This window comes from Saccopteryx bilineata, chromosome 4, assembly GCF_036850765.1.
Source record: "Saccopteryx bilineata isolate mSacBil1 chromosome 4, mSacBil1_pri_phased_curated, whole genome shotgun sequence".
Taxonomy (NCBI): Eukaryota; Metazoa; Chordata; class Mammalia; order Chiroptera; family Emballonuridae; genus Saccopteryx; species Saccopteryx bilineata.
This window is the reverse complement of record NC_089493.1, coordinates 27,727,126-27,752,906: the sequence shown is the minus strand read 5'-3', so window position 1 is coordinate 27,752,906 and position 25,781 is coordinate 27,727,126. Positions and strand designations below refer to the sequence as shown.

General features: G+C 41.4%; 1 protein-coding gene and 1 long non-coding RNA gene across 7 annotated transcripts in view; one reads left to right on the top strand and one right to left on the bottom strand.

Moving 5' to 3' along the window:
• Positions 1–226: 226 nt before the first annotated feature.
• LOC136335111 (uncharacterized) lies at positions 227–2,070 on the bottom strand. The gene is made up of 2 exons (XR_010731269.1): positions 543–2,070; positions 227–301 (listed from the first exon to the last, which is right to left on the bottom strand). It is a non-coding gene; the product is annotated as an uncharacterized lncRNA (long non-coding RNA).
• Positions 2,071–2,079: 9 nt separating this feature from the next.
• Positions 2,080–25,781, top strand: part of ZNF410 (zinc finger protein 410) — a 43,744-nt gene continuing 20,042 nt past the window's right edge. For 3 of the 6 annotated variants that reach the window (XM_066276156.1, XM_066276158.1, XM_066276153.1), the window contains exons 1-6: positions 2,083–2,214; positions 3,239–3,372; positions 14,695–14,857; positions 15,826–15,961; positions 20,969–21,187; positions 22,885–23,076. In XM_066276156.1, the coding sequence (XP_066132253.1) occupies positions 14,825–14,857; positions 15,826–15,961; positions 20,969–21,187; positions 22,885–23,076 (580 nt within the window). In that variant the 5' untranslated portion in view covers positions 2,083–2,214; positions 3,239–3,372; positions 14,695–14,824. Of the gene's footprint in view, positions 2,215–2,420; positions 2,740–3,238; positions 3,373–14,694; positions 14,858–15,825; positions 15,962–20,968; positions 21,188–22,884; positions 23,077–25,781 lie in introns of all 6 variants that reach the window. The other 3 variants (XM_066276154.1, XM_066276155.1, XM_066276159.1) reach the window with 3 other exon arrangements.

The following is a 25,781-nucleotide window of genomic DNA, read 5'->3' as shown; positions in this document are numbered from 1 at the left end:
GTGTTGAGAGTAGTGATAAGATAAATAGAGGTTGGTTAGGTTGGTGGAGAGACTACATTTACTACATAAGATGATCTGTGTTTTGCCAAATAGTTTAGTCTAAAAACTCAAATATTTATTGATAAAAGCATGTTTATTTTAGATTGGCAGGCACATCCTGTCAAATAGTTGTCGGGATTTCGAGGGCAACTAGAGGGAAATGTCACTTAGAGTTTTAGGTGATTAAAAATATCAGAAAATGTCAGACCTAAATGGGCAAATTAACAAATGGTTGTAAACATGAATGTTCAAGAAAGACCTACTAGGGGCGGGGGGTTGGGGGAGGGGGGATGAGGTGAAGAAGGAGAGAGGGGTTAGGGGAGGGGAGGGGCACAAAGAAAACCAGATAGAAGGTGACAGAAGACAATTTAACTTTGTGGGAGGGGTATATAGCACAATCAAATGTCAAAATAATCTAGAGATATTTTCTCTCAACATATGTACCCTGATTTATCAATGTCACTGCATTAAATTTAATAAAATTAAAAAAAAGAAAGAAAGACCTAATGTACCTCTAAATAAGAAAGTTTGTTTTATTAATTGTAATCAACCCTTTAAAACATTAAAATTGAAGGTAGTTTTTTAGAGTCCTGCTGGTTTATGGTCACCTGTTTACACACTGTATTACACTTTTGTTGTCAACATTTGTAGAAAGTGGATTCAAATTGTGTTCGTAATCAGTCATTTGACTTCAGTGTCCTTTTTTTCATTCTTGTTTTAAATACTTTTCCTGGACTATTTCATATCCAGAGAGGGCTTCATCTCTCTATGTTGATAACTCCCAAATCTGCATCTCTATTTTTGACCTCTTTCTTACTTGAGCTCGGGACCTTTACCTCCAAGTAAAGATCAACTAGGGTAAACTCGCTTTGTCTAAAGAGGAATTATCCTTTACTGAACCATAGTTCTTTTTAATTTCTTTAAACCACCATCGTTTACTTGTGCACTTGAATAAACTACTCTCCCACCCATTTATATGCCTGTCATCAACGCTTGTCTTTAATCTTGAAAATGCCTTTTTTAGAGAAGTTCTTTAATTCCCACTACCATTATCTTTGTTGAGTTCATGTTTCAGCAAGCAGCAATATCAAAAAATTAGTAATTTTAAAAATTCAGTCAAACTCATAAAGCTCTAACAAGTGTTCGCATCTGCCTGGAACTCAAGACTCAAGTGTTCTAGTCCCCAGGGAGTCAGGACACCCGAGAGCTCTTCACATCCAAATATGTAAGGTGACCAATCGTCCTCCATTAGGGAGGATAGACCTTCTTTTGTAAGCGCCGCCCTTCCTCAAAGTGTCCTCCTACATGTCCTTTTTGATATTGGAAGACTAATCTGTAAATGTCCGTATTCAACCGATGCAGAGTCGATCCATTGCGTGTGATCGACGTATTTGTATCTAAAGAGTACTTTTTTCTTACAATTATTAATAAAAATTAATAGGCATGTAAGCATAACTATAATATCAAATATCACACATGTTTTTATTATGTATTTATATTATAGTGTATTATTGTTGCAATGAATGTTTCTTTTATTTACGATATTGTCTTCTTTAATTTATCTTTATCCTTTTCATTGTAAAAAAGTTGGTCACCTTAAAATCCGTGGAACTGACTCTAGGGAATTCATATTCCAGAAAAGTTTTACAAGAGTCCCAATTTTTACCTTGTTTGGTATACAATGCAGAACTAGATTCTGTAAGTTCCCTTGTCGGGACCAGTGAGGCTTCGAGATCCTCTTCACTGAGAAGTCTGATAAATGTTGAGTAGTGATCTTTTCTTTCCCGCTTGCCTCCATTGTACCTAGTACTGATCTCAGCTGACAGGAAAAACTACCCCATCCGTTGCTGCAGGGAAGCAGTGACGTCACAGCTACCATGAACTGACCTGGTTTTTCTGGCTTGTCAGAGCACGGAGCCCCGAAGGCCGAGAGAGAATGAGTGGGAGGTGGGAGACCGGGTCTCCTTCCGTCTGGGGCACAGCCCTACGCGGCCAGTCCGGCCAGCCAGCGACCCCTGGAGCGGACGCCTGGAGGCGAGAAAGTGGGTGTGTGTGGGGGGGGCGGCCAAACTTCCTGTCCCGCGCTGGAGCTGCTTCCGGCAGGAGCCGGAAGACGCTGTGTGTGGACGGAATTCGGGACCGACTGAGGGACGGCCGGCTGCCCGGGTCGGGAAGGTGAGCTCCGCGGCGGGCCGGGCTATACGTGTTAGGCTCGGTGGTCCCGGAACGGGAGGGAGCTGGTACCGGCTCCTGGGGGGTTCAGGCCGAGTTCGTCCCCGGAGAGGACAGGGAAACCGCCCCCCTTGGTCACCCCTGCGGGATCCTGCGGCCCCGGCAGCCGCCGGTCTGAAGCCCCATGGCTTGGACCCTTCCTCCCGCAGGTTTTGGGGCTGATGTTTTGGCTTCTTCTCTTGGTTGGTGGCCGGAGCCTGGGAACAAGACCGTCCTGAGAAAGCCGGAGTCAGCGAATCCCCTGGGCAGGAGCTCCCGGACTGCATTCGCTGCCGGGCCTGCCGGCGGACCGCGGGGCCTTACACTCAGGCCGTCGGAATGGGGAAATACGATGCCCAGGGCACTGCGCCGGAGCTGCCGTCTTCTTTCATATATCCCCTTACTTTCTGGGTCTAGAAGAAGAAAGGCTGCCGGCTCGGTGGGGTGGAGTGCGGGTTTCTGCCGCGCTTGTCATTTGAAGGCGGGGATGTGAGTGTTTACAGCCGGCACGCATTTCGCAGGTTGAATGTATCCTTTGAAGTTTCTTCAGATAAAAGAATCCAATTAGTTTATTAAAGTTTATTCCACTTGCCCATGAGGCTCTGAAATACATGCAGGCACTATTTGGAAGTTATTATTAATTTGGGATTTAAGAATTTGCACTTCTTCCTCACTTTGGCAAAATTTGGTCAGCGCAACATATTTGCAAAGAGAATAAAAGAAACATTTTGAAATAAAGTCAGGGACATTTTGTTATTAAGGAAGAAATTCCACTTTGTGTTATTTTAGTGTGGACAGCGCAAAGTGAACAATTAGCAGTCCGAAGATTTAGGTTCTGGTTTTTAAAGATTTGCATCTAAGTAGATGCCTAAATTTTGGCCAGTTACTTAATCTTTAGCTTTTGGCGTTTTTTTCTCTGTGAATTAAGGGGTTTATTTATTCAGCAGATATTTCCTGAGTGTTTACTTTGTACACCGCACTGTCCTAGGTTAATGAAATAAGGGTGAATAAACTCAATGTACCTAACCAGTGAGAAAAATTTTCATGAAGACAACCTACACCCTATGGAGGATGAAATAATTGCTAAAGAGAAGTTAAACTGTATGTTGTGAAAACACCAAGGTAAGGACAGATTTGTTCTGACTGGAAGATCACAGAGTCTTCATGGAGGAGATGGCATTTGAGTTGGATTTTAAAGGCTGGAAAGGATTGCACAAGATCAGAACTAGATTGGGGGTGTTTATTACTGGTTGAGGAACTAGCCCAAGCAAAGACTTTGAGCACTGACAAAGGTTAGTGTGTTCATTTAATAGCCAGTCCAGTGAGGGCTGGAGGAAAGAGTTTTATTAAGGAATATAGCAGATGCTGGAACTGGAACGGTGTTTGAGGACATGTAGAATATTTGAAATATCATACTTAGGGATTTGACTACTATACTGAGGCACTGAACCTTGAGTAAGGGAAGTGATATAAATTTTGAAAAGGTAACTCAGTGGCTATGTAAAAGATGAATTGGAAAGGGAATTTTAAGGGAAGGGTGGCCAGTTAGAAGTCTTTTATTTATTTTTTTGTGACAGAGACAGAGATAGGGACAGACAGACAGGAAGGGAGAGAGATTAGAAGGGTCAGTTCTTTTTTCTTTTTTTTTTTTTTTTGTACTTTTCTGAAGTTGGAAACAGGGGAGGCAGTCAGACAGACTCCCGCATGCGCCCGACCGGGATCCACCCGGCATGCCCACCAAGGGGCGATGCTCTGCCCATCTGGAGCGTCACTCTGCCGCAGTCAGAGCCATTCTAGCGCCTGAGGCAGAGGCCACAGAGCCATCCCCAGCACCCGGGCAAACTTTGCTCCAGTGGAGCCCCAGCTGTGGGAGGGGAAGAGAGAGATAGAGAGGAAGGAGAGGGGGAGGGGTGGAGAAGCAGATGGGTGCTTCTCCTTGTGTGCCCTGGCCGGGAATCGGACCGGGACTCCTGCACGCCAGGCAGAACTCTACCACTGAGCCAGCCGACCAGGGCCTAGAAGGGTCAGTTCTTAATTGTGGCACCTTAGTTGTTCATTGATTGCTTTCTCATATGTGCCTTGATGGGGGAGGGTCGGTACAGCAGACCAAATGACCTATTGCTCAAGCCAGCAACCTTGGGCTCAAGCTGGTGAGCCTTGGTCAAACCAGATAAGCCTAAACTCAAGCTGGCAACCTTGAGGTTTCAAACCTGGGTCCTCCCGCATTCTAGTCCAGTGCTCTATCTACTGCGCCACCGCCTGGTCAGGCAGAAGTCTATTTTAATAACATAATTAAAAGATAATGAGAGACCTGCACAGGACATTACAATAGGAATAAGTTTTGGGGAGTCAGAACCACTGGAATTATATAAATAGGGGAGATGGGAGAGATTGTTAAAGACTTAGACTTTGCAGCTACGTGGGAGGAGGAGTGGGTAATAATTGAAATGGATAGTATAGGAAGGTTTTGTGAGGAAGATGATAATCTGGATTAGAAGAGAGGTCAGTAATAAAGATGAAAATCTGGGAATCATTTGTAATGGCTTTCATTTATTATTCATATATATATATATGTATATTTATTTATTTATTTATTTATTTTTCCTCCCTTTACTCTGGCATGTGCCTCAACTGCAATCTACTTGGCAACCCCCACCTTAGGCCAATGCTCTGCCCATCTGGGGCTATGCTCGCAACCGAGCTATTTTTCTTTTGCACCTGAGATGGAGGCTCCACAGAACCATCCTCAGCACTGATGCGTTTGAACCAATTCAGTGAGGGGAATAAGAGAGAGAGAGAGAAGGGAGAGGGGTGGAGAAGCAGATGGTCGTTTCTCCTGTGTGCCCTGGCCGGGTATCGAACCCAGTTCACCCACATGCTGGGCTGATGCTCTACCACTGACCCAATGGCCACAGCCTATACAGATACTTATTCACTGCCTCATAGGTGCTTACAGGTTAGCTTGTATGGAAGCCCTTTAAGCTCTTAGTAAAGTAAACCTTAGTGTTACAGTATCAGAAATGACTCTAGGAGACCTAAATGTCTTATGAATTTACATAAAGTACTGTGTCAGGCACTGTGCTAGGTGCTGGGAGATAGAGTAGTTAATGAACAAGACTAGTTCTTTCCTTTGTAGAAATTTTTATAAGTGGAGACAGTAGATATAGGAAACAAAGGTGGAAGTAAGAGGAACCTTCTTTGGATATGGTGTCAGGGAAAGCCTTTCTAAATGAGTTAACTCTGAAGGATTAGAACCAAAAAAATAAAATAAAATAAAAAAGAGCTAACCAATGGAAGAAAGGGGTATAAGCCACCCAAGTAAGGGTGGGTGACTCTGAAGTGAGGTTGGAGAGGCGGGAATGGCTCATATTGGTTCTTCTTTTTTTTTTTTTTTTTTTTTTTGTATTTTTCTGAAGCTGGAAACAGGGAGAGACAGTCAGACAGACTCCCGCATGCGCCCGACCGGGATCCACCTGGCATGCCCACCAGGGGCGACGCTCTGCCCACCAGGGGGCGATGCTTTGCCCCTCCGGGGCGTCGCTCTGCCGCGACCAGAGCCACTCTAGCGCCTGGGGCAGAGGCCAAGGAGCCATCCCCAGCGCCAGGGCCATCTTTGCTCCAATGGAGCCTTGGCTGCGGGAGGGGAAGAGAGAGACAGAGAAGAAGGAGGGGGTGGGGGGTGGAGAAGCAAATGGGCGCTTCTCCTATGTGCCCTGGCCGGGAATCGAACCCGGGTCCCCCGCACGCCAGGCCGACGCTCTACCGCTGAGCCAACCGGTCAGGGCACATTGGTTCTTATAGGCCAGAATAAGGAGTTTGGATTTTGTCTAGACACATGGGAAAGCCTAGAGAGGAGTTTCAAGCTGGAAAATATATATAATAGGATTCACTTTAAGATGATATTTACGCTTGTGAAAAGAATAGAGTGGAAACAGGGAGACCAGTTAGGAGGCAGCAACTGTGCTTTAGGAGGGCAAGAGTTGATGGTGGCCTGAAGTAGGGTGGTGGCAATAGAGAAAAATAGGTGGATTTGCTATATTTTCTCTTTTGGAGAGAGAATCAATAGGGCTTGCAGCTGGATTGAGTATTGGGAGCAAAAGAAAGTAATAAAAACTCCTGAATGAGGTAAATAGTGATCCTTGAGTAGAAGGTTGTGGTGAAAAGGGCTGTCAGGAAATGATGGGAAACAGGCAGGAAATGATGGGAAACAGGTTTGGGAGAGAATTTGTTTTGGACATGTTAAAATTGAGATACAAGTTAAAATGTTAGGTAGAGATGTCAAATAAACAATTGTGTTTACAAATCTGCAGCTCAAGAGATAACCTGGGCTACAGATAATAATTTTGGAGACCATGTCTTAAAGCCAAGGGAATGGATGAATTCACATGAGGGAGAGAGTGTAGTAAGGAAAGAGGGCCTGGAGACTATCTTGAGGAACATTAACATTTAGGGGCTGAGTGGAGGAGTATAGGGGTTATCCAAGGAGACTGGAGAAATGACCAGTAAGATAGTACTGAAATAAGGAGCATGTATCTTGGAAGCAGAAAGTAGTGTTTGAGGAAGAAGAGCTCTTCTTGCAAGTGACCAGTTTACTTCAGAAGAGGAATTTATAACAGGGATGTGAGCAGCTCACAGGACCTGAGGAAATGCTGAGGGCCCTGGCTTTGTAAAGGACCGGAATATGAGCTGCCCAGGGAGGCTGCTAACTGCATTACTGTAATGAATGGGCTGCTGCAGCATTTTTCAGTCCTTAGTGACTTCTGTTAGGATTCACATTCTTAAGAAAATGTTTGATTTGTTCAACGTGGGTCAAGTGTCAAATATATAGTTGGCCAGGGCAGGAAAGAACACCTTCATTTACAGTCCTGCCAAGAATGTAATCAATGAGGAAAGGGTAGATCCCCAAACAAAATGTGGATCCTGTCACCCAAGCAGGGAAAAGGAATGTAGGATAGTCAAAAACAATACTTGTCCTTTGCAAAGGTCAAGTAAGATGAGGACAGCAAAGTGTCTATTGGATTTGACAACATGAAGATCATGGATAATCTTTACAGGAGAGGTTTTGGTGAATTGATCGGTTACATAGTAATTGAAGATGAGAATGTAGAGACAGCTCTCTTGATAAGTTTGGCTTGTAGAGAATTAGGATTTGAGAGAAATGTGGAGGTGACTGGAATAAATTTCAGGGCTGTGGGAATGGAGCACCCAAAAGCTGAGAAGAAAAGGGGGAAAGCCCAGGGTGAATCGTATGGTTTCTAAGACTTACTCTGGCTTTACAATTCTGTATTTCAAATTTCTTTTGTTAGTACCTATTACCACTTTATCAGTAACATTTAATCAATCCCCATAATGTGCTAGGTACGATACAGAAACTTACCCAGTGTTTCTGTTGTCACCACTACCATTTTATACCAAAATTTAAACTACTCTTTTAAAATAAATGTTAATTTTTGGTCTTTGTAGTTCTCTACTATTAGTAAAGTTTTTGTTTTCATTTTTTAAACCATTAAAGTTGGGTATCTGTGGTCAGCCCCACGTGGAGATGGAGGGAACTGAGAAGATTAACCTATAGTCTAAAAGACTAGTCCTTTTGGTTGATACCATGTGCTTTATTTTAACCTTTGTGAATGGTGACCAATTGAGGGGAGCACAGTATTTCTCCATTTCTTTCCTCTTTTTTCCTCCACCCACCTACCTTCCACTTTTTTGTTGTTGTTGTTATTTTATGAGACAGAGATAGAGACAGGGAGGGAGAGAGATGAGAAGCAACTCATAGTTGAGGTGCTTTAGTTGTTCATTGATTGCTTCTCCTACGTGCCTTGACTGAGAGCCCCAGCAGAGCAAGTGACCTTGAGCTTCAAGCCAGAGACCTCAGGGTTTTGAACCTGGGTCCTCAGCATCCCAGGCCAGTGCTCTAGCAGTACGCCACCACCTGGTCAGGCTCCTTCCACTTTTTAAACTGGGTCAAGGTCAAGGCATTGTTGACCTCCCTCAAGATAGAGCAGTACTGATATTCTGGCCTTTGTTTTCTAGGGTGGAATCACTTTATTTTTTTAGAGGTTGACACAATGATGTTCTGTTTCTTGTATGAGGCAAAGTAGTAAAAGCCCCTGATCATCTTTCCCTTTGTAATATAAATACAATCCTTTTGCATAGCAATCAGGACTGAGGCAAGAGACCTGTATCAACTTTGCCCTCCTTTTGCTTGCTTAGTTTACTTTGGATTGATTTCCCTCCCTGTGTAGCTTGCATTGATTTGAGGCCCTCTCTACCATAGGGAAATGGTGTTACTATTAATTTCTGTCTAGTGTATGGGAATTCTGCATTGGAGTTTGGAACCAAAAACTTCTTTTCTTTGCTCTTCATTGCTTAGTGTGTAGTATTTTCCTTTGCAGATCTCATAGGAAGGGCTTGAGGGTTTCAAGTAATCTGTTTTGTCAAAACTCCAGCAATGATAATTGTTGATTATAATATATATTAAAAGCAGGTTTATATCTATGGTTTTATACTTATAGCTGATTCTATGTGTTGTTGTTTTTTTTTGTATTTTTCTGAAGTTGGAAACAGGGAGGCAGTCAGACTCCCGCATGCGCCCGACCGGGATCCACCTGGCACGCCCACCAGGGGGCGATGCTCTGCCCCTCCGGGGCGTCGACCAGAGCCACTCTAGCACCTGAGGCAGAGGCCACAGAGCCATCCCCAGCGCCTGGCCCATCTTTGCTCCAATGGAGCCTCGGCTGCGGGAGGGGAAGAGAGAGACAGAGAGGAAGGAGAGGGGGAGGGGTGGAGAAGCAGATGGGCGCTTCTCCTGTGTGCCCTGGCCGGGAATCGAACCCGGGACTTCTGCACACCAGGCCGACGCTCCACCACTGAGCCAACCGGCCAGGGCTGTTGTGAGCTTTTTATCTAGAGCAGTGGTAGTCAACCTGGTTTCTACCGCCCACTATTGGGCGTTCCAGCTTTCACGGTGGGCGGTAACGGAGCAACCAAAGTATAAATAAAAAGATAGCTTTAACCCTAGTAAGTTGTTTTATAAAGATTTATTCTAACAAACAGCGAAAATCCAACATAAAGTACTTGGTAAGTAATTATTATTATATGCTTTAACTTGCTGTAACTCTGCTTTATAAATTTTATAAAGTAAAGTTTCTTCCCTACTTTATAAATCACCATTATTGTGGAACCAGTGGGCAGTTAAAAAATTTTACTCTACTAACAGAGATACAAAAGTGGACGGTAGGTATAAAAAGGTTGACTACCCCTGTAGAGCCAAGATTCCTTACTTGTGATTTGTGGAAAATGTGATTTGATGGGTCTGGCCATGGTGGCTGATAGTTAAGTGTCATTGTCTCTCCCATTATTTATAGAGCTAAATTAGTACATTTTCTGTTTAAGGGAAAATAAGGATATAAATTTTGCCTGTCTACTAGCTACAGATAGAAAATGAAAACAAACAAATATTACTGCCCACATTAAAGAACTTTGAGTGATGTAGGTGACTACTTTGTACATTGCATTTCTACTCTCTTATCTTTTTTTTTTTTTTTTTTTGTATTTTTCTGAAGCGCACAACAGGGATCCACCCGGCACACGCACCAGGGGGCGATGCTCTGCACATCTGGGGCATCGCTCTGTTGCGAACAGAGCCACTCTAGCGCCTGAGGCAGAGGCCACAGAGCCATCCTCAGCACCCAGGCCAACTTTGCTCCAATGGAGACTCAGCTGCAGGAGGGGAAGAGAGAGACAGAGAGGAAGGAGAGGGGGAGGGGTGGAGAAGCAGATGGGCGCTTCTCCTGTGTGCCCTGGCTGGAAATCGAACCTGGGACTTTTGCATGCTAGGCCGACGCTCTACCACTGAGCCAACCAGCTAGGGCCTACTCTCTTATCTTTTTTTTTTTTTTTTTTTTAGAGAGGAGAGAGAGAGAGAGAGAGAGAGAAAGAAGGCGGAGGGAGGAGCAGGAAGCATCAACTCTCATATGTGCCTTGACCAGGCAAGCCTAGGGTTTCAAACTGGCGACCTCAGCATTTCCAGGTGGACGCTTTATCCACTGAGCCACCACAGGCCAGGCTACTCTCTTATTTTAATAACATCAAAAAGTCTGGGAAGAAATTTCCTGAGACCTATAATTTTCTTGAAAATAACTTCCCTTTGAGTAAGAGCAGTGCCTTTCACTTCAGTGTCATGTAAATTGCATTTAAAGGAAAAACGTTGCATAGTCACCCCCAATACTGGCAAATTATTTTTATTAATGTTGTTCTAAATATACGCAAACGTAGTTAGGTACTCCTTATACCTCCTGTGCTGAGCCTTTATAGCTCTTAATTATAAAATCAAAACAAATTTACAAATCAATAATAGCAGTGCCAGGGTCAGTGGATTTCTAAAATATACATGCAAAACAAAGATTGTTTTCTCTAAGCAGCCTAATATTTTTTGGTGGCCACAGGGAACCATAAATGTCATAAAATTTAGGTTATCAGGATTGTGTCAGTTATTGACATGGATTTATATCTTTATGAGTACCGTAAGTATATAGATGTAAACAACACCATAAAATAAGAAAATTCAATTAATATTTATATTATGTGGTAGAGCTATTTTGCTAAAATGAAATACATATTTAATGTTTAGCTTAAATGTTTTTTTTTGTTTTGTTTTTTTTAATTTTTTTTTTAATTTTTTATATTTTTTTACAGAGACAGAGAGAGAGTCAGAGAGAGGGATAGACAGGGACAGACAGACAGGAACGGAGAGAGATGAGAAGCATCAATCATCAGTTTCTCGTTGCACGTTGCGACTTCTTAGTTGTTCATTGATTGCTTTCTCACACGTGCCTTGACCGGGGGCCTTCAGCAGACCGAGTAACCCCCCCTGCTGGAGCCAGGGACCTTGGGTCTAAGCTGGTGAGCTCTTTGCTCAAGCCAGATGAGCCCGCGCTCAAGCTGGCGACCTCAGGGTCTCGAACCTGGGTCCTTCCGCATCCCAGTCCGACACTCTATCCACTGCGCCACAACCTGGTCAGGCTAGCTTAAATGTTTAGTGGAAAGATTGAGCCTTGGATTCAGTACTATATTTAATTTTTTTCTAAATTTTAGCTTCAGTAATGCAGAGGATATCATACACAGTGGTATTTATATATATTGTCAAGGCATTGTTATATAGTTTATGATAATCAGATCTTATATTTAGTCAAAGGTGACTGAGGAGTCTTTGAATGCAAGTGGGGTTTTTTTTTGTATTTTTCTGAAGTTGGAAACGGGGAGACAGTCAGGCAGACTCCCGCATGCGCCCGACCGGGATCTACCTGGCACGCCCACCAGGGGCGATGCTCTGCCCATCTGGGGCTTTGCTCTGTTGCAACCAGAGCCATCCTAGTGCCTGAGGCAGAGGCCCTAGAGCCACCCCCAGCGCCCAGGCCACCTTTGCTCCAAATGGAGCCCTGGCTGCGGGAGGGGAAGAGAGAGACAGAGAGGAAGGAGAGGGGGAGGGGTGGAGAAGCAGATGGGCACTTCTCCTGTGTGCTCTGGCTGGGAATTGAACCCAGGACTCCTGCACGCCAGGCCGACGCTCTACCACTGAGCCATCCGGCCAGGGCCTTATAGGTTTGGTCAGTGGAGAACTTTGGAGAAAATGGGTACAGGCTTTTATGGGATGATGAAAACGTAAAACTGATTGTGGTTGCCTGGCCTCTGGTGGCACAGTGGATAAAGCATCAGCCTGGAACATTGAGGTCTCTGGTTCGAAACCCTTGGCTTGCCTGGTCAAGACATATTGGAGTTGGTGCGTCCTGCTTCTCTTTCACCTTCTTTCTCCCCTCTCTTTATTTCTCTCTCCTCTATAAAAATAATGAATAAATAAAATCTTTTAAAAAACCTGATTGTGGTTATGGTTGTGCAACTGGAAATATACTAAAAACAATTTCCTTGTACTGTTTAAATGAGTGAATTGTATGTATGTGAATTATATCTCTGAAGCTGTTACATAAAGATTTGCATTTCAGTTTTTGAAATCTATTAAATTGATAACTGAAGTTGGGAATTGAATTGAATTTGCCATCATACTTAGCTAGTACTGTGTTTAAGATGAGATGCGCACAGTACATTTGCTTTGGTACTGAGTACTCCAATACAGACATTTCTTTTGAGGCCAGCCTGCCTATTCTGCTACATCCAACTATTCTGTCTTTTGTTTCTACAGCACACACATGAACCACAGGTTTGGATACCAAAATTGTATGGCAGTACTTAATTATAATATGGATATGCATTTGTTCCAGAAAGTGCTTGTGTTAATTTCTTAAGATTATCAATTAAATGAAAACACTAAAAAGGGTGTTGTAGGTAACCATGGACCCTTGAGAAATGGTGATCTAGAGGCGGCAGCTCCCTTCTCGCTCTTTTTTTTTTTTTACAGGGACAGAGAGAGAGTCAGAGAGAGGGATAGATAGGGCAGACAGAAACGGAGAGAGATAAGCATCAGTCATGAGTTTTTCGTTGCAAGACCTTAGTTGTTCATTGATTGTTTTCTCATATGTGCCTTGACCGTGGGCCTTCAGCAGAACGAGTAACCCCTTGCTCAAGCCAGTGACCTTGGGTCCAAGAGCAGCTCCCTTCTCTAAGTTGTTATTACAGCTTTGCAAAAAGGTCAGAGATCTGCTATATCTGACTTTTCTCTTGTTCAGGACACATATTCATATTCTTCTATTTTTTTCCCATTTTTTATTTGAAACAGAAACCTATCCCTGGAGCCAGCACTATTGGTTTCTAAAAAACCTAACTATAAAAGCAGTAAAAATTGTCTAGTTTCTTAGAGATTTTACAATACTCGATCTCAAAATTGGAAGAAGTTTAAAAATAACCTAAACAAACATTTGGTAATTTCTTGGCTTCTTGAAATGAGCTGAAATTGGGGAAGAGGAATTTTTAAAGCCTGGTGATTCGAGATCAAACTTAGATGTAGTCACTATTTATGCTAGCTATTCATGCTAATCTGCTCTTTGGGTGGGAGTCTGGCTCTGCAGCTTAATAACTTGGGCAGGTAATGTACTGAACCTTGATTCCTTGCTCTGTAAAGAGGGATGGGTAAACCACATTGAGCTAGTGCTTGAATAAGAAAAATGTATGTGAAAGGAAAAGTTGAAGAGTATGCTACTTTATATGGGAAACTTAAAATTGTATTTACATCTTGCAAATTATTTTTTATTGATGAAAAGTATGAGCCTGACCTGTGGTGCAGTGGATAAAACGTTGACCTGGAATGCTGAGGTTGCCAGTTTGAAACCCAGGGCTTGCCTGGTCAAGGCGCATATGGGAGTTGATGCTTCCCGCTCCTACCCCCTTCTCTCTTTCTCTCTCTAAAAGTGAATAACTAAATCTAAAAAATAAGAAAAATATGGATATCTGGCATCTAACGGGGGAGGGGGGAGGAACTATCAGGGCAGTGACATTTATAAAGGTACTCCTAAATGCTCTTTTTGTAGAGTAAGTTTGTCTTAGGCTAACTTTTCACTTTACCTTAGTATTAATTGGAAACTAACTCCCATTCTGGATACATTTTACACTGTGTGACCACTTTGTATATAGTAGTGCTCCCAATTTTAGCAACAATTGTGCAAAAGTGAATTCACTTTGCCAAAATCTTGAAAAAGATTAAGCTGTAAGAAAGTAAGAATTTAAATTATGGGGAGAAAGCAATTGCATCAGGCCTAAGAGTACTACTTTTGGGTAACACTATGCAAATTTTGGCTGATTGTATAACTCTTTTTAGAAAAATTGGGAAATTGAGAAAAGAAAAATAAGTCACACTGGCCTACTACCCAATATAACTACTATCACAGCTGTGTGAATTTTCTTTTACTTTTTCCTAGGTATATCTTAACTAGTTTTAATAGTATTTACAAATGTGTGATTTTGTATTTTGTTTTTGTAATGCAAGATGTCATTAGCATTTTTATTTGTTACATTGTTTCCACAACCATATTTTTAAGTGACATAATTTAGCCAACATTTTCTAATTGTTGGGTATAATTTAACACTCCCCAGTTGTTGGATATATATGTATACTTATATGTTGCATGAAATTCTTTGGACATACACGTTTTCCCATATTTAAAACCTTTTTTTAGAAAGATTAGAAGTAGATATTCTACATCAAATTATAATTTTTTATGGGTTTTTATACCTATTGAGCTCATTGTATTTTAAAACAAGTGTTTTAGGCCGGATTCTTTCTTTGCTTGCTTATTGTGGATATATAGGGGTGGGAAGTTTACAGTTGTTTGTATGGAAAAAGACAAGTTGTGATTATTACAATAGATTAACTCAAAAGAATGTTACAATTGTAAACCTACTTTTGCCCACCCAATAAAGAAGTCTTTGTTTATTTGGCTACATTTTTCTTCTGTTCTTAAATTTTCTCTCTCTCTCTCTCACACCCTATTTCAGGCTAAATTGATTACAGGAAAAGCATAGCATTTCCTAGAAGAATATGAGCATGAACAGGAAGGTGTCACTGACTCTGAATTAAAATTTTAACCTGTCCCCTGAACAGCTACAGGATTTGGAAGCTGAATCAATGTTATCAGATGAGTTAGAATCCAAACCAGAGGTGAGCCCAGTCAGCTTGTTGCCTTTTCTTTTTGGGGGGTTGTATTCCAAAGTTTGTCCTTATGTAGTTTCGGGGTCAGCAAACTTTTTCTGTAATGGGCCAGAGAGTAAAATTTTAGTGTTCATGGGCCATATTGTTTTGGTAGTAATTCCTGGTTTATTATTTTTCTGTTACTAAGTATTTATTAAAAATGTAAGAATTCCATTTTTACTTCTTATGACTTTTAATGTTTGTTATTTAAATAAGTGTGAAATTATACATCTAGATAATTATATGACAAAATTTTATTTTATATATATGACATATATGTGTAAAGTGTGTATACTTATGTAAATATTTACTACCACAAAGCATTCTTTTATTAATTTTGCATATATTTTTGAAGTATTTTCATTCTAAATGTGATTAGAGGACTTAAATACTTTTAATTTTTACTCATTTTAAGTATATCATTATTATATAATGGAAAGGTCACTGAATTTGGAATCAAATTACTTAAGATTGAAAACTGATACTGCTTCTAACTAGTCTTGTGATCTTAGAAATGTCATTTAGTGTCTTCAACTTGATTCTTTATCTTTAAAATATACGTTCAAGCTTATTGAGTTATAGTGAGGATTAAAAGAGTTAATACACAGAAAAGTACTTTAGAAAATGTAATCAGCAGTACAATGTGGTTGAATTTTTAATAGCCATCATTTAAAAATATAATTATTTTTATCATTTTTCTGTTTGGTGGAAGATGACAGAGGTTAAATTAATAATATAAATTTAGTCTTTCTCTAGAACGGATGATTTGATAAAAATAAATTTAAATTTTATTTGTCATCTAGTTTTTCAATGACTATGACTGAGATTAGGGAGTAATCAGGACTTAATTGCATCATCTTTTGGTAAATTCAGAGATTTATATCCATTCCTAACAACTTATATTTCTCAATATTGTTTCCCCTCCCCCTGCTCCCTAGCTCCTGGTTCAGTTTGTTCAGAATACGTCCATTCCATTGGGACAGGGGCTAGTAGAATCAGAAGCTAAAGACATTACTTGCTTGTCCCTCCTTCCGGTGACTGAGGCCTCAGAATGCAGTCGGCTAATGTTACCAGGTAAAAGTGAAAGTCACCACAGATAATGAGTCCTAAGAGCTTAGCCTACCCTATGTATTGATGGAATGGGATAACTGATTTTATATCTGACTGGTAAAACAGTAAATTTTATTAGAATCATGGAGAAAAAGGAGCCATGGGAGTTATAAGTCCATTGGTAGTTTACACCATAGAGTGGATATGATCACCCATAGAGTGTGAGAGTGAGAAGACAAGAAGGCTACGGTAGAATGCCATGGAACTCCCTATTTAATGTACAGGGTAAGGCAGAGAGCCTGTGAGGGAGGGAAGAAGAAAAGGCTAGAGTAGTATGAGGAATATGGGCATAGAGTACAGGCGTGGAACCCAAGGGAATGGTCATTGTGTCAAACGGGTTAATGTGTCAAATGTTCTTAAGAGGCCTGGTGAGATAGGGTCAATGAAGCCATTGTTGACCTTAGTAGGACCTGTTCTATGAAAAGGGGGTGGAAAGCCAGGCTGCAGTGGGTTGAGATATTAGTGCAAGATAAGTATAGTTCAATAAATATCTACGCTTTATAAAGACTCACCTGCTATGGATGGAAAAGAAAAGGATGTAGAAGAGATGTAAGAATTCTTTTCTCATATTTGAAATACTTAAGGGTAGTTTTATGCTGAAAGGAAAGAGCCAGTTAGAGAAGCTGCAGACGGATAATGTGGACAATTGGTGGAGAGGCCTCAGGAGAGGCAGAATGAAGTAGAATGCTAAGCACAGGTAGTGAGATTAGCTTTGGATGGGAAGAGAGTGATCCTGTCACTTGTCTGTTACAAAGGAGAACATTTTTATTTTTTATTTTATTTTTTTGTATTTTTTTCTGAAGTTGGAAACAGGGAGGCAGTCAGACAGACTTCTGCATGCGCCCGACTAGGATCCACCCGGCACGCCCACCAGGGGGCGATGCTTTGCCCATCTGGGGCATCGCTCTGTCGCAACCAGAGCCATTGTAGTGCCTGAGGCAGAGGCCACAGAGCCATCCCCAGCACCCGGGCCAACTTTGCTCCAATGGAGCCTCGGCTGCGGGAGGGGAAGAGAGAGACAGAGAGGAAGGAGAGGGGGAGGGGTGGAGAAGCAGATGGGTGCCTCTCCTGTGTGCCCTGGCCGGGAATCGAACCCGGGACGCCTGCACGCCAGGCCGACGCTCTACCACTGAGCCAACTGACCAGGGCCAAGAACATTATTTTTAAATTTTTTTTTTATTTATTCATTTTAGAGAGGAGAGGGAGAGACAGAGAGAGGGGGGGGGGAGAGACGGGGGGGGGAGGAGCTGGGAGCATCAACTCCCATATGTGCCTTGACCAGGCAAGCCCAGGGTTTCGAACCGGCAACCTCAGCATTTCCAGGTCAGTGCTTTATCCACTGCGCCACCACAGGTCAGGCAAGAACATTATTTTTAGATGCAATGAATTCTTTGTTTTCTGGTCCTTGTTTTAAAATCTGGAATATTAAGATCAAATGAGGGGAGGATCAGTATTAACCTGTTGTTGTCAAATCATTTGTTTTAAAGTCTTCTGGTTACTGTCTTCTAGTGGTGTCCTTTTTTCTTTGATTTTTCAAGTAACTTAAAAATATTTTTTAGTGTTTACAGATTCAAGAAGAGATATAATGAACCAACCAATGTTGGCTTAAGGTTTCCCTAACTAGCTCTTAGTTTTTCCACACTTTCTGCCTCTCAATTCCCATTTTTCTACTAGTATATTGGGAGTCTTTCCAGATACTTAAAGATATTCAATATGTGAAAATTTTACTGTGCTAATAAATTTTCTTCTTCATTAAGCTTTTTCCCTGACTTTTCTCTCCCAATTTTAATTTACTTAATATAGGCAGTCCCCATGTTAGGAATGAGATAGGTTCTGTATGTTTGTTCCTAAATTGTGTTTGTTCCCAAGTTGAAACTGTTTCATTTGCCTGTTAAATGCAACATAGATGTTTGTCTTAACATAGTATTCATTTTTACCTTTTCTGTGCTTATTAAATAAACATTTTCAAACCTATAGAACCTATCTCAGACATATTAAACAATAATAAAAGAAATGAAAACAAACAAAAGCATCTATTTTTTTGTATTACCTGCTTTTAGTTTTAATTTTGATTTAAAGTAGTTTCAAGAAGCAGTTATAGCTAATAATAAATGAAAACTCATGTATTCACCTCTCAGCTGTGAAATACAATATTACAGTAGCAAATGTGTCTGCACATACCTCCCTAATCTCATTCCCCTCCCTCTCGAGGATGTGTGTATCATTCCATGCGTGGCCTGCATGTGTTCTTTTTACTTGGGATATGTGATTGATACAGAAAAGTACAAAACCATATGAATATGCATATTGAAGAATTATTGCAAAGGAGATAGCCACCATTTAATCAAGAAGTAGAACATTGCCAGCTCCTACATTGTGTATGGGCTTCTCCCTGATAAAGACAACCTCCGTTATTCCATAGTTCACCACAGTCCTTAATTTTTGAGATAGTCCTTTATTTCCAAGTTTCCAGTAACCACCCAAGTCTAAGTAATGCAGTTTAATTTTAGCTGTTTTTGGACTTTAATGGAATTATTAAAGTCCAATTTAATGAATATGAATGTATGTAGTTGTACCTTTCTTCTTTTACTCTGTATTTGTGAGATTCATCCTGTGTGTGTAACTATGCTTTTCTGGTTTCTTTGCTCTGTAGTATTCTGTTGTATGAGTGTACCACAGTATTCATGCCATTGTTGATGAATATTTAATTATACAGTGTTGTTCTATGATAAACTGTGTCTCTATGAACTTATTTAAAAATGTTTGTGGCCCTGGCCAGTGAGTGGTGCAGTGGATAGAGCATTGTCCTGGAGTGCTGAAGTCTCGGTTAAATCTTGACAGCACCAGTTTGACCTTGAGGTTATCCAGTCTGAGCCCCACTGAGGCACATATGCGAAGCAATCAGTGGATTCACAACTAAATGGGACGAATTGATGCTTCTTTCCCTCTCTCTCTTTTTCTCTCTTTCTCTTTCTTCTCCCCCTCTTCTCTCTCAAATCAATGAAAAAAAAATGTTTTTGTGGTAAAATATATATAATGAAATTTACTATTTTAACCAATTAAATTTACCATTTAACCAGTTCTGTGACATTAAGAACATTCACATTGTTGTGCAACTTCATTAGGCTCTGGAATGGCAATATTGTTCCCAGGCTTTCACTTTCACTTTTATTCCTGTAGTCGTATCTATTATCACCTTAAAATAAAAAAATGTTATCTGCCTTTGATAAAGATGAACGAAACCCCTGTAACATTGGATGCTTCAGCACTGTAGTGTAGTTCTCATATTTTAACCAAATACTTGGTAAATTCTTCTCCTCCCTTACAATAAAATTAGAAAATATGCTGATTTTTTTTTTTTTACATCCAATGTAAACCTACACTATAATGAAACACATTGATGATTCTATAAAATTTCAGTTATTTCCCAGGCTATGTTCTCCCCCGCTCAATGACTCTCCAGAACTGTCACACACATGTTATAAAAATTGAAGGAGGGGGGCCCTGGCTGGTTGGCTCAGTGGATAGAGGATCGGCCCGGTATATGGACATCCAGGTTCGATTCTCAGGGCACACAAGAGATGCGACAATCTGCTTCTCTCTACTGCCCTCTCCCCATTCTCTCTCTTTCTTTACTCTCTCTCTTGCCCTTTCACAGCCAGTGGCTCGATTGGTTCAAGCATTGACCTCAGGTGCTGAGGATAGCTCGATTGATTCGAGCATCAGCCATGTATGGGGTTGCCAGGTAGATCCTGGTCAGAGTGCATGCAAAAGTCTGTCTCGCTATCTCTCCTACTCCAACTTAAAAAAGAAATTGAAGGGCCTGACCAGGCAGTGGCATAGTGGATAGAGCATCGGACTGGGATGTGGAGGACCCAGGTTCAAGACCCCAAGGTCGCCAGTTTGAGCGTGGGCTCATCTGGATTGAGTGAAAAAGCTCACCAGCTTGGACTCAAGGTCGCTGGCTTGAGCAAGGGGTTACTTGGTCTGCTGTAGCCCCCCGGTCAAGGCACATATGAGAAAGCAATCAATGAACAACTAAGGTGTTGCCAGGAAAAACTAATGATTGATGCTTCTCATTTCTCTCCGTTCCTGTCTGTCCCTATCTGTCCCTCTCTCTGACTCTCTCTCTGTCTCTGTAAAAAAAAAAAAAAAAAAAAAAAAAAAAAAAAAAAAGAAATTGAAGGGATCTCTTCCCAGGAAAAATAATTTAAAATTTAGATCCTATCCTTTTTTTTTTCTTTTTCTTTTTCATTTTTCCATTGATTTGAGGAGGGGGGAAGCATCTCATTTTTCTACTTAGTTGTTTTATTTAGTTGTGTACTCTTGATTGCTTCTCATACATGCCCTGACCAGTGGCCAAATCTGTGACTTTGGTGTACAGGGACAGTGCTCTATCCATTGAGCCACCAGGCTAGGGCCAATCCTCTTCTTTCTTTTAGTACTTTTTTTTTTTTTTTTTACATTTTTAAAATTTTAGTGAGGGAGGGAGGGAGAGAAAGAGGGAGGATGGGAGAGAGAGAACATTAATCTGTTCCTGTATGTACCCTGACCAGGGATTGAACCAGCAACCTTTGTGCTTCAGAATGATGCTCCAACTAACTGAGCTATCTTGTTAGGGCCCGGTCCTATTCTTAAGTTAGTATTCATTAAGTAACTATTTTTCAAGGGAAAAGTATCAATTTCTGACCTCTAAAGGACAAAGGTTTATAAGTTCAAATGTGGATGGTTGGTTATTAGTTACTGCCAGGTATCTGAGGAGCATGTGTCCCATACCTTTTGGGTGACTCCCTGTAGAACTTAAAACTATCTCTCTGTTCTTTGCTAAGGCAAATTTGAAAATGTTGTCTGTTTCTATAAGGTGTTAGATACTAAAGAATATTACAAGACTATTAGGTGCTGTGTATCAAAATGGTGACCTTTTTGGAGATAGGTGCTTTTAATGAAGCTGTGGTGTTTTCTTTTTACTAGATGATACTCCAAATCACACTAACTCCTCCAAGGAGGTCCCATCTTCAGCTGTGTTGAGAAGCCTTCAGGTGAATGTGGGCCCAGACGGAGAGGAGACGAGGGCTCAGACTATACAGAAGTCCCCGGAGTTTTTGTCTACTCCCGAGTCTCCTAGCTTGTTGCAAGATCTACAGCCAAGTGATAGTACTTCTTTTATTCTTCTTAACCTAACAAGAGCAGGTATTTTTCTGAACTCTGCTCATGCTTAAAAAAAATTGTGGTGGGGCATATTTAACTCAGTCGGACCTAAAATGGAACAAAGTTTTATTATTTTGGAAAATTGATGTAGTCTAGTGATCACTATGGAGAGAGAGGGGTCAGACTCTAGGATGACTCAGAAGTTTCCTGTCTGGGAAAATGGGTGGTGCCTGTCACCAAGACAGTGAACACAGAAAGCACAGGGAGGAGGGTGGATGGTTAGTTCCTATAGGTGATAACCTATTTGTGCCTGTTGATACTGAGATAAGGGAGAAACATCCAGGAGGTGTCCTTTAGAGTTAGAAACAAATCCAGAGTTCTAGAATGGGCTGGTGTGAAATAGTCGTTTTGATGCTTATCAGCATTCAGGAAATGTCTGAAACAATGAGCAGGATTCTTTGATTCAAGAGTAGTCTAGTACATGAAGAGAAAAGTAGGCAAATCTGAGACCCTGAAAAATACAACACCAGACCTTTAGGAGGGTAATGGCAGAATAGAAAGGAGTTACTAAGAGGGATAAAGAGAACAGAATGAGAATGGTGGTTACCAGAGGGAAAAGGGGGTGGGGAGGAGGTAGTCAAGGGTAAACAGGATTAAATACTGTATATGGTGACAGAAGTTGGTTTGACTTTGAATGGTGAACATACAATGCAGTATACAAATAATATATTATAGAACTGTGCACTTGAAACCTATATAATTTTATTAACTGGTGTCACTGTAATAATTTTAATAAGAAAACAGAATGTGAATGGTGTGGGGGAAGCCAAGGGAGGAAAACATTTTAAAGAAGAAAAGATATTAAATCAAGACAAGGTACCAAATACTTCAGAATGGGCTAGTGAGACAAGGTCTAAGAAGTGTCTGTCTGGTACATTAGTGAGAGGGATTGTTTTTGCAGCAGAAGAGGTAGCGGTTGGGGTTAAAGAGATGGGGAGTAAATGGCAGGTGAGAAGGTAGACGTGTAAGTTAGAAGTTATACTTGTTCAAGAAAGTTGACTTTAAAGGAACAGATGAAGGTGACAGCTAGAGAAGTACTTGGCACTTTCTTTTTTGTTTTATTTTTACTTTTAATAATTTCATTGATTTGAGGGGGAGGAAGGTAGGGGTAGAAAGGAGCAAGAGAGAGAGAAACGTCAAATTGTTGTCTCACTTAGTTGTTCCAATTAGTTGTACGCTCATTGATTGCCTCTGGTACGTGCCCTGACCAGGGGTTGAACCTACAGTCTCCAGCATGCAGGGTTGACGCTCTATCCACTGAACCACCTGGCCAGGGTGGCACTTTGTATTCTTTAAAAAAAATAAAGATGGGAGAGACTTGTGCTGGGACGGCTTTAAAGGCTGTAAGGGAAGCTGTAAGCTGGTTGGTAGAGAGGAGACAGCTGAAGGAGACGTGAGGGGATAGTTGAAGGATAGACTGGGGATACTCGAGGTGAGGGTTAGCCTGCTTGCCAGGAAGGACAGCTTTGCCTCTGAAACAGGAGGTAAGATGAAGACAACTCTGTAGGATGGGAGGGGAAAGGTGATAACCTAATCTTGTTTGAGAACTGAAGCTTGAGGTGGGAGGTGAAAATCTGAACTAGCTAATTCAGGACACTGGGGGTTTCTGAGCCAGGGCCAGTGAAAGGGTTACTTGATGGCTAAGTTTCATATATCTCCTTATATCTTGTTTCTTCCAGGTCTGAGCTCTTCAGCCGAGCACTTAGTATTTGTACAAGATGAGGCAGAGGATTCAGGGAATGATTTCCTCTCCAGTGAGAGTACGGACAGTAGCATTCCGTGGTTCCTCCGGGTTCAGGAGTTGGCCCATGACAGTCTGATCGCTGCTACTCGTGCACAGCTGGCAAAGAATGCAAAAACCAGCAGCAATGGTGAGACTCGTGTGACATTTTCCAGTATTCTATACAGAGATTTTGGTAATGCAATGGTTATATTTTGAGTTGTATACTATACAATTCAAGTTATTTTTATTGGTGAGGGCAGACTAAATTGTTTCTTATTTTCTGTAAAATAACTCAGCCATGATATATTCTTGTGCAGAATCAGTTAAACTAGTATTCTCAGTTCTCAGCTTTAAATAATGAACAGAGCCCCTTTTGAAGGAAAAAGTTTTCATAGAGCCTGAGTTCTTTTTATTGTAATGTTTCTTTTTTTTTTTTTTTTTTTAATTTTTTTATTTATTTATTCATTTTAGAGAGGAGAGGGAGGGAGAGACAGAGAGAGAGAGAGAGAAGTGGGGGAGGAGCTGGAAGCATCAACTCCCATATGTGCCTTGACCAGGCAAGCCCAGGGTTTCGAACCGGTAACCTCAGCATTTCCAGGTCGACGCTTTATCCACTGCGCCACCACAGGTCAGGCTATTGTAATGTTTCTTACACTTAAGAGCTTTTACACCATTATGGAAACAGCCTTATCAATAATAGAAATCAAACTACAAAATCAATGAAAATAAAGTCAGTATGACAGATGTTTTGCTGAAACTATATTGCTGCTCATAGCAATTTAGCAATTAGCTATGAGGCCTCTAGTGCTGTTTCTTTTGAGTTCAGCATGTCTCTACTACTTCCTCTGCTTCTTTTCTCCATCCAGTAATTTTCAAAGTATGGTCCTTGAATCGTGAGCATCACCTAGGATCCTACTTAAAAATGCAGATGCTCAGGCCCTCCCCTACTGAATCAGAAACTTGCTATCTTTTAGGAAGCCCTTTTGGTGGTTTGGATGAATGTTAAAGCTTGAGGGCCAGCCTGACCAGGCGGTGGCGCAGTGGATAGAGTGTTGAACTGGAATGTGGAGGACCCAGGTTCGAGACCCCAGGGTCACCAGCTTGAGCACAGGCTCATCTGGTTTGAGTAAAGCTCACCAGCTTGGACCCAAGGTCGCTGGCTCAAGCAAGGAGTTACTCGGTCGACTGAAGGCCCACGGTCAAGGCACATATGACAAAGCAATCAATGAACAACTAAGGTGCCACAACAAAAAATTAATGATTGATGCTTTTCATCTCTCTCCGTTCCTGTCTGCCTGTCCCTATCGATCCCTCTCTCTGACTCTCTCTGTCCCTGAAAAATAAAATACACGCAGTCAGTCTAAAAGAGAAAAGATGGAAAAAATATTTCATGTAAATAAAGCTTGAGGGCCATAGCTCCGTTCATTCACTCCTAAACCACTGCAAAACCTTTGCTTTTGTAGCATGACATAATACTTTAGTTTTAGATTTGCCTCTGTATTTTCTCATTAACCTGTGACAGTTAAGGTAGTACAGCTAATTATTAAGGTAAGGTACAACACTAGCATCACAAATCAAGCTTAGGCACTGTAATCTTATGTCAGTATATAGGTAGTTGTTTGGAGCTCATGCAGATAGCCTAGAATATGTTTATGATTATTTTTTAATTACCATGCAAATGAAAACTAAAAATTAAAAAATTTTGCCTGACCTGTGATGGTGCAGTGGCTAAAGCATCGACCTAGAATACTGAGATCACAAGTTTGAAACCTTGGGCTTACCTGGTCAAGGCATGAACAAGAGTTGATGGTTTCTGCTCCTCCCTCTCTTTCTCTCTCTTTCTCCTCTCTCTAAAAATCAATAAATAAAATCTTTTTTTTTTTTTTTGCCTGACCAGGCGGTGGTGCAGTGGATAGAGCGTCGGACTGGGATGCCGAGGACCCAGGTTCGAGACCCCGAGCTCACCAGCTTGAGCCCAAGGTCATTGGCTCGAGCAAGGGGTTACTCGGTCTGCTGAAGGCCCGCGGTCAAGGCACATATGAGAAAGCAATCAATGAACAACTAAGGTGTTGCAACGCGCAATGAAAAACTAATATTTGATGCTTCTCATCTCTCTGTTCCTGTTTGTCTGTCCCTGTCTATCCCTCTCTCTGACTCTCTCTCTGTTTCTGTGAAAAAAAAAAAAAAATATATATATATATATATTTTTTTTAAGTGAGAGAGAAGGATAGACTGACAGGGACAAACAATAAGGGAGAGAGATGAGGCATAAACTCATAGTTGTGGCACCTTAGTTGTTCATTGATTACTTTCTTGTATGTTCCTTGACTGAGGGGCTCCAGCTGAGTCAGTGACCCCTTGCTCAAGGCAGTGACCTTGGGGTCATGTCTATGATCTCATGCTCAAGTTGGTGACCTCAGGGTTTCGAACCTGGGTCCTCAGGGTCCCAGCTGACACTCTGTCCATTGTACCACCACCTGTTCTCATGTGTGGATGTTTTTATTACTCTCAAAATATATTACTTTGCTATCTAACAACTACCTGATAATATACCCAGCCAGGGCAGGGGAGCACTTCTTTTAAGTGAGTCATTTTATAAGGACTCAAATATAAGGCAACTCACTCTTTTCTGCTGAATTATCTTATGCTCTATGGTTATATCAGTATTTTCATTGTGTCTACAAAATTGAATTCACAAAGCCTTTGAATTATGCCTGACCAGTGGATAAAGCGTTGACCTGGAACGCTGAGGTGCTGATTTGAAGCCCTGAGGTCGATGGCTCTGAGCACGGAATTGTCAACATGGGGCTGCTTTCTTTGAGCAGGGGAATCGTCCATGCAATTCCAAAGCTC